This window comes from Propithecus coquereli, unplaced genomic scaffold, assembly GCF_000956105.1.
Source record: "Propithecus coquereli isolate 6110/MARCELLA unplaced genomic scaffold, Pcoq_1.0 Scaffold76, whole genome shotgun sequence".
Classification (NCBI taxonomy): Eukaryota; Metazoa; Chordata; class Mammalia; order Primates; family Indriidae; genus Propithecus; species Propithecus coquereli.
Window position 1 is genome coordinate 6,681,444 of NW_012153729.1, and position 13,092 is coordinate 6,694,535.

Consider the following 13,092-nt stretch of genomic DNA (forward strand, 5'->3'; position numbering starts at 1 on the left):
CAGACCACAGGGCTGGGATCTGCAAATTTTGCCACTTGCTTGGCAAAATCTCTGAGAAAAAGAAAGTGTGTGGTCAAACTGAGAGCCCAACACAGCCTGAGACAGGACAGGCTGGGCTCTCCCACTGTCCTTGGGATGGGCCTTCCAGACGCTCAGCTGCCTGCTTGGCACCTGTCAGTACCCTGAGGCCCGGCTGCAAGCCGCTTACCGATCTGTCGTTCATACAGAGGTTTGAAATACCACACGTAGCCGGCAGTTGGCAGTGCCCCGTGGCTGGCCCTGGCTGTGGCCGGAACTCCTGTGCAATGTGCACTGAAGCAGAAGGGGCTCAGGGGGCCGAGGGATCCCAGGGTGGCAGGGGAGGGATGGAGCCAGAGGCGAGCATGGGACTGCTTGGGTGTGCCCTCGCCCCAGAAACTGCCAGGCCCATTGCCTTCTGGAAGTGGGGCCTGCCCGAGTCCTGTGTGGATGCCTCTCAAATCAAGGTCTTCCCCAAATTCTCTATCACCAGCGCATCGATCCGGCTGCGGGTGGGTTTACTGGGGCACCAGCGTTGGCAGGCCCACACTGCAGTCTGCCCAGCCGGCCCCTCCCTCCCAGTTCAGGTCCCCTTGTTAAGTCTTGCCTCCATTTCCGCCAAATTCTCCAGTCTTGCCTAAACACTGCTGCAAAATTCATCTTCCAAAAGCCTTGCGCTGCTCATGCCCACCTGCAACTGTCAGTGTCTCGGTGTTGCTCTCCAAATAACGTCTAAACGCTTCACCCGCCGGTCAAGCTGTCGCGCAGTGTAGACCAGTAGTTTTCAAACACGCGTTCCGTGCACATAAAAGCCTCCGGGAAGCCTGTCTGAAATGCGGATTCTGAGCCCACTCGCACACATGCTGCCTCGGTGCCGCTGGGCTGGGGACCCAGAATCTGCCATCCGACACGTAGCTGGGGGCTCGGATGCAGCTGGCCCATGTGCTGCATTTTCTGAACATGAGTTTAGGCCTCGTCCCTCCAGCCTCTGTCCTAGTCTCCCCTCCACCCCGCGACCCTGCACTCGCTGAGCTGCGCCGCTCCTCAGCTCTGGGGTTTCCTTCCACCCACCAAGATGGCAGGGACATCTCCTCCCCACACCTCCTGGGCTGCACGCAAGGGCCCTCCTCCGAACAAGCATGAGGGCTGCATGTGACACTCGGTGCTCCTCTATCAGCACAGCTGTGTGATGTGTGGGTGTGACCTGTGCTCAGGGGGCTGGGGTATCTCCTTGGGGGCAATGCAGGGTGTGTGTGCACTTCAGATTTGGGGGCGATGAGAGGTATCGGTGTAATTTATGAGATGATGTGTGCATTTGGTGATGATGTGAGATGTGGGGTCAATTTGAGGGGCACGTGTTTGTGCAGGGAGGTGACGTGTGTGTGGATGGAGGGATGTGGACTGTGTCTGTAATTGTGATGCAGTGACAAGCGCGCGTATGTTTGGGCTGAAGTGAGGTGTGTCTGTTTGGGGGTTGTGTAAGGCATTGTGTGTGTGGCATAAGGTAGGTGTGTATTTGTAGCATGGGGCGTGTGTCTGTGGCGTAACATGAAGCGTGTGAGTGTGCGTGGTGTGATATGCAGCGTCTGTATAATGTAGGCTGTGTGGTGTGAGGTGTGTGTGTTGATGGTATGATGTTGGGGGGTGTCTGTGGTGTGTGTGTCTGGGGACAGACACGGGCTGCCTTGGCACATACATAACATCAGAGTGGAGGCCAGGAGGCCTGGATTCCCGCGTGCGGTGTTCTGGGTCAGCCTCTCCTGGAGACCACACCGAAAGACCCATCCCACAGGGAGCCCCTCTCCTGCACAGCCCCAACTCCGACCATCACTGACCCCCCACTCGCTTCTGACTCACCCAAGGCTGCCCTTGAGCACACCGCAGGACATTACAGTGGCCGTGGGGACAGTGTGTGCACACTCCGTGTATGACATTGGCCACACACTGCAGACCCAGTGGGCCAGACAGGCGTGGCCTGGAGGAAAGCCCGCCGCGCCTCTCCCCGTGCTCATGGACTTCCTCCCTCAGCGGATGAGTCCATCCAGACTCCAGCACACGCAGCAATGCGGCCGGAGTGCTTTTATTCCTCTGCTAGTTCAAAGAGGGTCTTGGTGGAGCCAACGACATAAACCACAGTGGAGGACAGAAGTCTGGAATCAAGGTGTCAGCAGGGCCATGCTCTCTCCAAAGGCAGTCCCCTGCAGTCCTCGGCACTCGCCGGCTTGGAGATGCGCTGCTCCATCTCTGTCTTCACACACCTGTCCTCTCCCTGTGTGTCTCTCTTCTCTTCTTGTGAGACTGTCATAGTGAGTTAAGGACCCACCCTACTCCAGTATGACCTCATCTTAACTAATGACATCTGCAACGTCATTTCTAAATAAGGAACATTCTGAGGATTGGCGGATAGGACTTCAACATATCTTTCGAGGGACACAATTTAACCCACAATGTCATGGTTTACAGCAAAAAGCAAGCAAGGGGTATGTGACTGCCCCTGTCTCGTTCCTCCTCTGCCACTGCCCTCTTGCACTGAAAACCCTCAGCCCTGCAGGGATCCCGTGTTAGCCCTCTGGAGCCTGGGAGCCCAGGACATTGAGCAGCCCGGGGTGTCATTTGCAGCAAGAGCCTCTGGCATCCAAATAGCAACCAACGACACGCATCTGCAAGGTGCTGCGCAGCTTCCGCTCTCCCGTCTGTGGCTCCCTGTCTGAGTCCCTCCCTGTGCTCACCCACCAGAAGAGGTGACCTCAGCTCCTTGCTCTATAGAAAGTCACCTTCGTCCCCACTCTTGGCTCGTCTCCAAGCTGCCAGAAAATACCTCCAGCTGATGCCAAAAAATCCAGGGCTGGAAGCTGGTGTACACAAAGTCAGTCTCCACAAGGCCTACAGTGGCCCATAGGTCACATCTGCCCTGTGCCCCTTGCCCCCACCCCTAGAAGTGCAGGTGCCACTTCCCTCCCCTCCCTACACACCCCTCAAACAGTCCCTTTGCAATGCACCCCTAGACCCGGTTCCTTTGTAACCTGGAGGTGCTTGTATGGAATGTTGAGATGGGAGTAACTGAATGGTTGGCCCAGGCCACAGGGTCCCCAAACTGTGTTACCAGCAACCCCAGACACACTCCCCACCTTCTGTAGCCAGGAGCTGCAGGGTTCCTTGGGTATCCTGGCAACTCTGCTGAAATGATCCACAGCTTCATGAATCATTGGGCACCTACTCCCTGCCAGGGTGAGGGCCACAAGTGAATAAGGCTGGCCCTGCCTTCAGGAGCCCTTGATTGGAAGGTGTGTGCGGCAGAGCCCACCTGTGAAGGTTCTCCCATAGTGCGACATTCTGGACGCAGCCCACCAGGTCGGGGAGAAATGAACTAAAGGGTCAAAGTCCCAGCACCAACCAGAGGCCTCGAAAACAACCCAGTGCAGATGTGCCACACAGTATCAGTTGGTAAACAAAACTATACTCAGATGAGCTCTGGCCGGGGTGCATTAGCAAAAACGAAGCTGCCTCGCCGTTGCGCAGAATGCACGCCTCCTCTCTAACCGTCGCGCCCCAGGGGCGTCCCGGCTCCGGGCCCCGGGCCACCTGTTGCCGCCAGCTGCCCGGAGCTCGGGCGCCGCCTGCCGGCCACACTGCGCAGCGGCAGCGGGAACGCTTCCGCGGTCGGCGGGGCCTCCCCGGCCCGCACCCCGATGGGCCCTTAAGCCCGCGGCTGGCGACCCTGGGGGGCCGGTCCCGGGGTTGGATTTGGTCCATGCCCTAAGAGCGCGGAGCCCGGCCAGCACTGCTCAGGGAGTGCGCCCTCCCCTCGGCGCGGACCCTGCGGTTCTGCGCGCCCTCGCGGGACATCCCGCTCCGGGCGGGTGTCGTCGAGGGGCTGGCGGGACGGAGGGAGGAGCCTGTGCGGGTCCGGGCCGGTGGCGGGGAGGAGGGAGTGGGTGGAGCCCGGGGCGGGGCGGTTGCTGCGCGCTCCCTCGCCGGCTGGCGGGCCCAACTCACCTCTCGTCCAGGGACATGACGGGCACGCCTGGCGCCGCGGCCGCTGGGGATGGCGAGGCCCCCTTGTGCTCCCCGCCCTGCTGTCCGAGCTATGATCTCACGGGCAAGGTGGGTCCAGGGCCGGGGACACCCGCGCCGGCTCTGAATTACACCCCTCCCTGCGCCCCTTTCTGGGTGGGCTCAGCCCTTCTCCCATGCAGCCGGGTCCCTCCGAGGAGGGAGGGAGGGAGGGAGGGAGGGTGAGGACATAGTCTCTGGGTCTGTCGCAACCTCTGGGGATCTGGGTGGCTCAGTGGGTGCGGGGCGAGGAAGATCGGAAAGACTGAGCGACACCCACCCCGCGGACCCCAACTCAGCTTTCTTCTGCCACGCTCCAGCCAGTACGCGCCCCCGGGAACCCCATGTTTCGTGGTAAGGGTTAAGTGCGCAATCCCTGGGCACAGGCTAGGACGGTGCTAGGAAATGGGGCTGCCTGCAGACGCAGGGAGGACGCCCCCGGAGGCGGCGCAACTCCGGGTTAATGCCCTTTCCCGAGCTATGCTGAGATCTGACATCGTTTTAAGGCCTTAGGTACCCCAGCTGCTCCTAATCCTACCCCTTCCCTCTCCACCCCTCCAAGCACTGCCTCGCACCTTCCTCCCAGCAACAGGAAGCCCCTCCTTCCAGGAGGATGCTGCTAACCGGCATGCAGGCCCACCTGGGAATTTTTAGAACCTGAGAAAGATCTCAGCGATTAGTCACAACATCCTGCACCTGGGAAAACTGTAAGGCGGCTCTCTGGAGCTTGTTCCCTCTGCAGGAGTGCCGGGTACCGAAGCAGGTGGGGGCGGCAGTGCACACTGGTCCTTCTCCCCTCGGTCTGTGCGTCTGTGCCCTCGGAGTGGGCAGGTACCAGAAACTCTGAAAGAGATGCTGAGGGGCCCAGAGCTTCCACTATTCCTCCCAGGCTGGGAGGTGGAGGAGCCAGGGCTGGCCTGGATCTTGCTGCATGGCCTCTTTCTGTGCCTTGGTTTCCTCCCCCACCCCAGGGGTCACTCTTGCTGGGAGCCTTGGCCTCCACCCTCCTGTTTCAGGGGAAGCCACTCTGCAAGTCATCCGCCCAGAGCGGTTGAGATAAGGGCCCTGTGTGGGCTTGTGGCAGGAAATAGTCCCCTGTGCCATCAGGGGAGGGGGAGCTGCTGATGGCCAGCCTCCAGGCCGATGGGGATGGCCTGACCTTGTTGCCCTGCAAACCAACTGGGTTGTTTGCCTAGGAAGCGGTGAGGCTGGCCAGGGCTGTTTGTTTGTGTTTGGTGGAATTGCACCGGCACCGTTTGCTCAAGGCAGCTGTGATCTGTAAAGTACACAGGCATTGGCTCTCCCTCCCTCCTTTCCCCTCTGGGGCTGGGACCCAGGAGCCAGAAAGGAGGGCAGCCTTCAGAGGGCTCCCTGTCCCCCACCCCTTCATCTGTCCCTTGGCCAAGTAGCATCTACAGGAGAGCTGGCCCCTAGGTCTGTCCCTAGGACAGTCTGAGAGGAGTCCGGTGGGAGCTACTTGGACCAGACTCGAGGGATGGGGGCCACAGGCAGGTAGTACCCACCCCTGGGCCACTCTTCCCTGAGTCTTAGGTGGTTCACGGCAACATTATCAGCCCTAGCCATTAACAGACTCTAGAAAGGCCTCAAAGAAATTACCCCTGGGCCCTTCTACTTTCTGTGGAAACCATGCCACAGGAAGGTTAAGGAATACTCCCAGAGTCACACAGTAGGCCATTTACAAACCAGAACCCTTCAAACACCTTCCACTCAGAGCCCTGCCTCCCCACCAAAGTTAGCAAAGCCCAGTAGCCCACGCCCACAGCAGGAAAGCCTCTGGGCTCCATTGTCAAGTTAGGAGCCTCAAAAATAATTCAAACCCAGTCCCTGCTCAACCCATTAAGCTGTTTAACCAGCCAGTTGGGAAAATTCCAGCAATAGGTCTAGACTCCTGTTGCCAAAAATTGGGGAATGGCTGGACAAAGGGCTCCTCTCCACCATTCTCGCATGTTCCCTAGAGAAGATGAGCAGACCCTAGCCAGATGATGGGGAGGGCCCTACCCCACCTCCACTGCGGCCTCCTGGGGATGACAATTTGCAGTCCTTTGTCCCATTTGGGGGATTTCTACTGAAAGAACTTCAGACTAAACATCTCCCCACTTCAGTATAAATTTCAACCTTCCCTAATTCATGCAGCCCTTTTATAAACAAAATGTCATTACAAACTTCCAAATAAATGTTCTGACACCCCAAACAAAACAAATAATAGTAATTCTAGACATACAAATGACAGTGCCCCGCCCCCAGCAGATGCTGAGAGACTCCCCTGGGCGGGAATCCCTGTCCGAGGTATTAACGTTCCCCTTTCCCGTCAGCATAGCCCAGCCCACCCGTGTCCATGGGTGGCGCACACACACACACACACACACACACACACAGACACAGTCCTGGCATGGTGGGCAAATGTGGCTGGAGGCTAGACCATACAAATGTGCTGGTTCTCTGATGCCACCGAACACAGCTGGGGACTCCCTCATGGTGAGGTCTCAACTCGGGCTTTCAGGAAATTGGATGCAGACCAGGGGCACAGAGGGAGAGCCTAGGAGGCCGAGCCAGGCAGCATGGAGAGGAGAGGCAGGGGGAAGGCAGCAGCAGGCTTTCCGGAAGCAGTGCCCCTGGCGCTGTCAGCATCCTTCCCCAGCCCTCGGTCCTCTTTCCAGCTGTCTCTTCCTGGAATCCCAGAAGCTCCCCCATCCCCATTAACTGCCTCTGCCCCATCTCCTAGGTGATGCTTCTGGGAGACTCAGGCGTCGGCAAAACCTGTTTCCTGATCCAATTCAAAGACGGGGCCTTCCTGTCCGGGACCTTCATAGCCACCGTCGGCATTGACTTCAGGGTGAGGTGGCTGCAGGCGCCTCCCTCAGGCAGCGAGCCCGGCCGGTGGCTTAGGCAGAGGGGCTGCCCTCTCCTCGCCCACCCTGGCTGCCGAGGACTCCTGTGGCTCACTGCCTGGGGGGTACCAGGGGTGCTCCCCCTGGGACCACAGAGGTGGCCAGAAGGGATCTGGGCAGGGCTGGCTCCTTGCCCACCTGCAGGATGTGAAAAACGAGACTGGATCTTCCTTGTCTTCCTTTTCTCCTCCCTGGGGGACTGCCCCCAAGCAGGGTGGCCACCTCCACAGCATGAGCTGAGCTTCTTGGCCCTCAGAGCCCCTTGCCCATTGCCCCCTGAGCTGGGCCTCTTTGGCAAGCCCTCAAAGGTCAATCGGTCTTTCTAGAGTTCCCCGAAGGCACGGTACTGCACTGGGCTTACGAGTTGGGCTGGCCACGTGGGGAGAGAGCAGCTCACCAGGGTCCCTTTGTCTCACCTTAGTGACTCCGTCTCACAAGTCCGCATCAGGGATGCCAAGCGCTGCACACCCAAAGGGTCCAGGAGAGCGGGTCTGACCCTGGCAGAGGGGCTACGCAGCTTCCAGTGGGTAGAGGTGAAGCTTCTTTGGTGACAGAGTTAGCGGGCAGCTACAGGAAAGGTGATCCTGCAGATCTGGCCTCCGTGGCCCCCAGGATGCTGGTGGGCACCTCACTTCTAAGGGTGAGGTCACAGGCCCGGAGCCGAGCTCCGGGAGAGGAAGGCCAAAGCCAGGAAGGGCAGGGCCCTGTGCTGCCTGCTGAGCCCTGGAGAGAGCCAGGAAGCTTCTCAGGCTCCCCTTGCCCTGCTGTGCTGTGAGAAGAGCAGATGCAGTCCCCAGGAGAGACGACCCCACAGTGGAAGTGTCTGGGACAGGGTCCCCAATGCCCCGGTGGAGTGATCTGGCTGGAGACATCTCTGGGGCACGCTGCACCCCCTCTAGGCCTGGAGAGGGTCCTGCACTGCATAGGATGTTTGCAGAGCTCAGAAGCCAAGCCTCTCCTGCCCTCCCCCACTCTGCCTTTTTCTCTTTCAGAACAAGGTGGTGACCGTGGATGGCATGAGGGTGAAGCTGCAGGTGAGACAGGAGGGTGAGACAGGGGCTGGGGTGGAGGCTCCTCACCTCAAGTCACAGGAGGCCTGCAGCCCTGCCCTCGGCCTGGGCTAATTTCCTGTGGGGCCCTCGAGAGAGGAAATGGGTTTGTTTGTTTGATGTCTGCAGAAAAAGCAGTTCCCAGGCACCCTCTCTTCTATCAAAGGCAGCTCAAAATGCCTTCAGACAAGCTTAGCCCCCCTCCATCTCCTCCCCAGTTTCCTGGGCTGCCTCCGCTCTAGGAGGTTGGACACCCTCAACCCCTGGGGCTGAATGAGCTTGAGAACTCAGTAATTACCACCGTCCAAGAGGTCATCAGGTGCTCAGCAGCCCCTGAGAACCTAAAGAAGGAAAGAGCCCCACCTTCCCACAGGCATCTCATACCACAGTGCGGGTCCCCTCCACCTGCACAGTCCCTGCACCCGGCCTCCTTCCCACCATTTCTCCATCCCTTCTCAGATCTGGGACACCGCAGGGCAGGAGCGGTTCCGCAGCGTCACCCACGCTTATTACAGAGATGCCCAGGGTAAGTCCCTCATGCCCGCCAACCCCTCCCCCAGCCCCTTGGTAGCATCCATGCTGCTGCCTAAGTCCCCTCTGATCCCTCTCCCCCTCCAGCCTTGCTCCTGCTCTACGACATCACCAACAAAGCTTCCTTCGACAACATCAGGGTAGGTCCTCCCTTCCCCTGGCTCCTACCCACACACAGCCAAGGCAGGGCCTGTGCCTGCTAGGATTGCTCCCTGCTCTGTGGGAAGGAGGAGGAGTGTAGAATTCTGCCACCTTCTTAAAAACACCTAGCCGTGACTCAGAAGTCACATCTGCTACTGAGTATTTGATGGCCACGTGAGCACGGAGGCCAAGCAGGCTGTTGTGACCTGTAGCACCTGTATGGCCCTGTGATTCACGAGTGTGTTTCATGTCAAAGTGTTCAGAACAGCCTCAGCTCTACCCTGGACAGTTACCCATAGAGACCAAGGGCAGAGACCAGCCAGAAAAGTCTACATTCATCCAGCACAAGCTTCAAAAAAGTAACTTGGGCCAACATCGAGTGGCTGCAGCCTCACAAGAAAACTATCAGAGAGTCGATACAATAATTGAATGAATTCAAGCACTGACTCTGTGCACAGCATTGTATAGGTTTCATGTGCTCCCTGACCTCAAGGACAGTTTGCTGGGGGAATAAGACACATAACTATAAAAAGGATGGAAAATCCATGGCACTCTTACTGCCACTTCCAACCCCATGCTCACGGCAGACATCAGGAATCAATCACTGTACTTGTGATCACTGAACCCTTCTGTAGTGTTAGAATCCTTGACAGGGCACTTCAGGAAATCACTGGTGACCACCGACTGATTTGTGATGTAAACTCTCCATGCCATCTCTATCTGCCATAAAACTGGGAGCTGTGCTGATTGGAGTAGGGCAATCAAGGAAAGCTACCCAGGACTGGAGAGGCCAAAATCATAGATGAGAGAATGCTCAGGGTGTCATGTTCAGGGGTAGCGAGTAGCTGAGCAGAATCAAACAGGCCAGAAGAAGAAAGAGTGAGAGGGAGAAGAATGGCCTGGTCCTCAGCCTCGGCCTGGCTCAGCATGCCTCTCCCGCAGGCCTGGCTCACTGAGATCCATGAGTGTGCCCAGAGGGACGTGGTGATCATGCTGCTAGGCAACAAGGTGAGTGGCTCCACGCAGGGCCAGCCCAGCCCTGCACCTCCTTTCCCTCGGCTGTAGCATCAGCACCACCCAGCCCCGTGGCCACCCAAGAGTGGCTTTGTGGACATCCTTCCCCCATGCCCACCCTGCAGAGGATCCTCCAGTCTCCAGTTCAGGGGCAGACATATCTGGCAGCTTCTGCTCACCCCATCTGCCCTCTTACAGCTTTGGACAAATGGCCTCTTCCAGGGAAAGGCCAACCTGCTGCCTGAGAGATCCAGGGTTGCACAGCTCTCGGCCCCCATTAGAGCATAGTAAACAGGGTTCCAGGCCAGGGGCTAGGACTGCAAAGGGTTATCCCCAATGGCTGTCACCCCTCTGGGGCTGGATCACCACACCTTTTGCCTTGGAGAGTTATCCACTTCCCCAACCCAGGACTAGGCAGAAACCCTGGCTCCGGGCCCATCACACCTGCCTGCAGTCCCTCAGGCCACCAGCAGAGGGCGGGCAGGGCCTGCACCTGGGGCAAAAGACGGGCCAGCTGGGGTCAAGGTTTCCTTCCCCAGAATAACCCATATGGCCTTGACAGGCGGATGTGAGCAGTGAAAGGGTGATCAGTTCCGACGACGGAGAAACACTGGCCAGGGTAAGTGACTGCCCATGGGGCAGGGTGAGAGGTGGGGCAGCCAGAGCCTGGCCCTGAGGACACTCTCTCCCGAGCAGGAGTATGGCGTTCCCTTCATGGAGACCAGCGCTAAGACGGGCATGAACGTGGAGTTAGCCTTTCTGGCCATTGCCAAGTGAGAGCTGAGCTGGGAAGGAAACCCTGCGGGGCAGGGCGTGCCATTCGAGAATCCTGGCCCCTGGCCCAGCCCTGGGCCCACCTGCATTTTGCATGCAGAGGTCCCTTTGCCCCAGGCCATGGGAATGGGGTGGGTGAGCAGAAGGCTGCTCTGTGCCTCACTCCCAGCCCAGCCCAACCCATTGCCTCTTCCTCTTCAAGGGAGCTGAAATACCGGGCAGGGCGGCAGGCTGATGAGCCCACCTTCCAGCTCCGAGACTACGTGGAGTCCCAGAAGAAGCGCCCCAGCTGCTGCTCCTTTGTGTGAAGGCCAGGGGGCAGAGAAGAAGCTCCAGAGGCCCACCAGGATGCTACCATCTCCCCCAGACCTGGCTTATTGGGAGAGGCAGAGCCAATGGGGAGAAAGTCAGGAGACTCAGTACATAGCCCTTTCCCCAGGGGAGCATACTCCAGCTCCCACCCTAGTTCCTGTAGCTTCCCTGCATCCCAAAAGGGGGTAAAATACTTACATTTTATTTTAATGCTATATAATTCACTACCAAGAAAAAAAAGGCACCAGGGTGCCCGGAAAACCAAGGTAGGGACCTGGTGGCCCTTTTGCCTTCTAGGATTTGGGACTAGGACTTAGGGGGCTGGGCCTCCCTCCTAGCCCTGACAAGGGTGGTATTGCTCCAGCTCGGCACCAAGGGACATGGATGCACTTCAGAGGTGCAAGGGCACGTAGTGACCCCGTGAGCACCCTCTCTTCAGCTGGAGAGAGTCTGAGCAGGCCTGAGCCTTCGCTCCCTCCTGCCCTCCAGGAGCTTACCTTCTACCCAGTAAGGTAGGCTCTTGCCTGGGAGCCAGACAAAAGCCCCAGGGAAGATGAGAGATGTGGAGAATGGGAGGAGGAGAGCGGAGTAGCAGAGACCTCGGTCTGTCTGGCTGGCTACCTCTGGCCTTACTGACGCCCCGACCTACCGGGGCATGCCCTTCCTCCTCCACACACAAGCACATTGGGACACCTGGTTCCTGTTCTCCGGACCTCAGATCCCAGGGGAGCCCCTCTCCTGTGAATCCCTGTCTTAGCTACCTTTCTTCCTGTGCCCCTAGACACCTGTGATCAGAAGTAGAAAAGGATCTTTCTTCTAGTCCCAATCCTTTGGCAGGTGCGCAGCTCCACAAGCAACTTCTTCAAGCAGCTGTAGTGCTTAGCTCTACTGGGTTAAGAGCCAGATGAAGAGAGACCCCTGGCTCCTGGAGCAGGTGGGAGGCAGAACTGAGCAAGCCTCACCCCACATGTATCCCCTTAAACTCAAGCTCCACCTCCTCCCTGACCACCCATGCCCCTTAACTTCTCAGACACCAGGGCCAAAACTGCTTTATCTCCCCTCCTACTGGGTCAGGTTAGGGGCTGGGAGGCCATCCATTTCTGCATAAACCAATGCAATGTGGGTAATTCTGGGGTGGGGAGAAGGGTAGCAAGGAGTTCATGTGGACTCCTTGGTCACACATCTCGCAGAGCCCTGACTCCAGCCATTGGAAGTGGACAGGAGACATGCAGGTCATGACCTCCATGCACCTTTACTCCAGCTCCGCAGGTCAGCGGTGGGAGAGAGGGGTGAGAGAGAAGTATGCGTTGCACATTTTTGAGGCTACTGCATTTTTGCTCCTAAGGCAGAAATCTTGCTCTCTGAGCAGAGTCAGCGGTTCCAACTTGGACCTGATAAGAAAGCTCTCCATGGCCTCTCCCATGCGGAGCAGGGAGGAGCCTGACCTTGCCAAGTCTCTTCTGGGGCCCAAGGCAGGTTGCAGGAGATCCAATCACATAGACAGCTATGGGCCTCTAGCATTCGTGTTTTTCAGAATTAAATTGCAGTATTTTGGAAGGTACACCCTGTCCACTGTTTCTTTGAGGTGATTGCTATTGCATGTTGAGAGACTGTCACTGGCTGCCAGAATCATTTGATCCATCCTTCAATGTCCTCAAATGATCACCTCACCCTTAACCAACTGCCTCCCAGCTTCTGTGACCAGTCTCATCTGGCAAGAGTCAGCTAGAAGGTTTACCTTACAGTCCTAATCATTTTTCTTCCTTTGTTGAGAAAAGCCAGGCTCCTTTCCCTGTGGAGTGTCCCCAGAGGCTGGTTACCTACCTCTCCCCGCCCCACCTCTCTAGCCAAGGCTGCCCAGGCATTGCCCAGGGTGATCCGCCTTCAGTGGGCTGCGAAATCTCAGGCTCTCTGCTGAGTCCTCCTACAAGCGAGTCCTGGCACAGCTCAAAGTGATTCCACTAACAGGAAAATACGCTTATTCAAACAACTGCTGGGCTGGAGGAGGACGACCTCAGTCTTACTCTCAAGACCGCAGGGCCTTTGCCGCGGTGGAGCGGGAGCAGTTGCCCGGGCAACAGTCGCTCTCCCTCCGTTGGAGTCGTAGACCCGGCTTTGGCTAAAGGCTGTTAAAACCTTAGGATACTTTACCGGACTGGCTCGCCCCAGTCCCCGCCACAGGTGGGCGAAACCAGGACGCAGCCTGCGGGCCCCTCCGCCCAGCTCGGGGAATTCGCCCAGCCCCGCCCCGAAGCCAGCACTTGGTAACAAACACTTCCACTTCCTGAGCG

At 57.9% G+C, this 13,092-nt stretch overlaps 1 protein-coding gene across 3 annotated transcripts in view; it reads left to right on the forward strand.

The window, feature by feature from the left end:
• RAB37 (RAB37, member RAS oncogene family) overlaps positions 1 to 12,358 on the forward strand; it is a 73,875-nt gene extending 61,517 nt beyond the window's left edge. Inside the window, exons 1-9 of one of the 3 annotated variants that reach the window (XM_012662395.1) lie at positions 4,030 to 4,122; positions 6,815 to 6,925; positions 7,973 to 8,014; positions 8,489 to 8,555; positions 8,648 to 8,700; positions 9,644 to 9,709; positions 10,278 to 10,334; positions 10,412 to 10,488; positions 10,692 to 12,358. In XM_012662395.1, the coding sequence (XP_012517849.1) occupies positions 4,030 to 4,122; positions 6,815 to 6,925; positions 7,973 to 8,014; positions 8,489 to 8,555; positions 8,648 to 8,700; positions 9,644 to 9,709; positions 10,278 to 10,334; positions 10,412 to 10,488; positions 10,692 to 10,797 (672 nt within the window). In that variant the 3' untranslated portion in view covers positions 10,798 to 12,358. Of the gene's footprint in view, positions 1 to 4,029; positions 4,123 to 6,814; positions 6,926 to 7,972; positions 8,015 to 8,488; positions 8,556 to 8,647; positions 8,701 to 9,643; positions 9,710 to 10,277; positions 10,335 to 10,411; positions 10,489 to 10,691 lie in introns of those variants that run through there. The other 2 variants (XM_012662394.1, XM_012662393.1) reach the window with 2 other exon arrangements.
• The last annotated feature ends 734 nt before the right edge of the window (positions 12,359 to 13,092 follow it).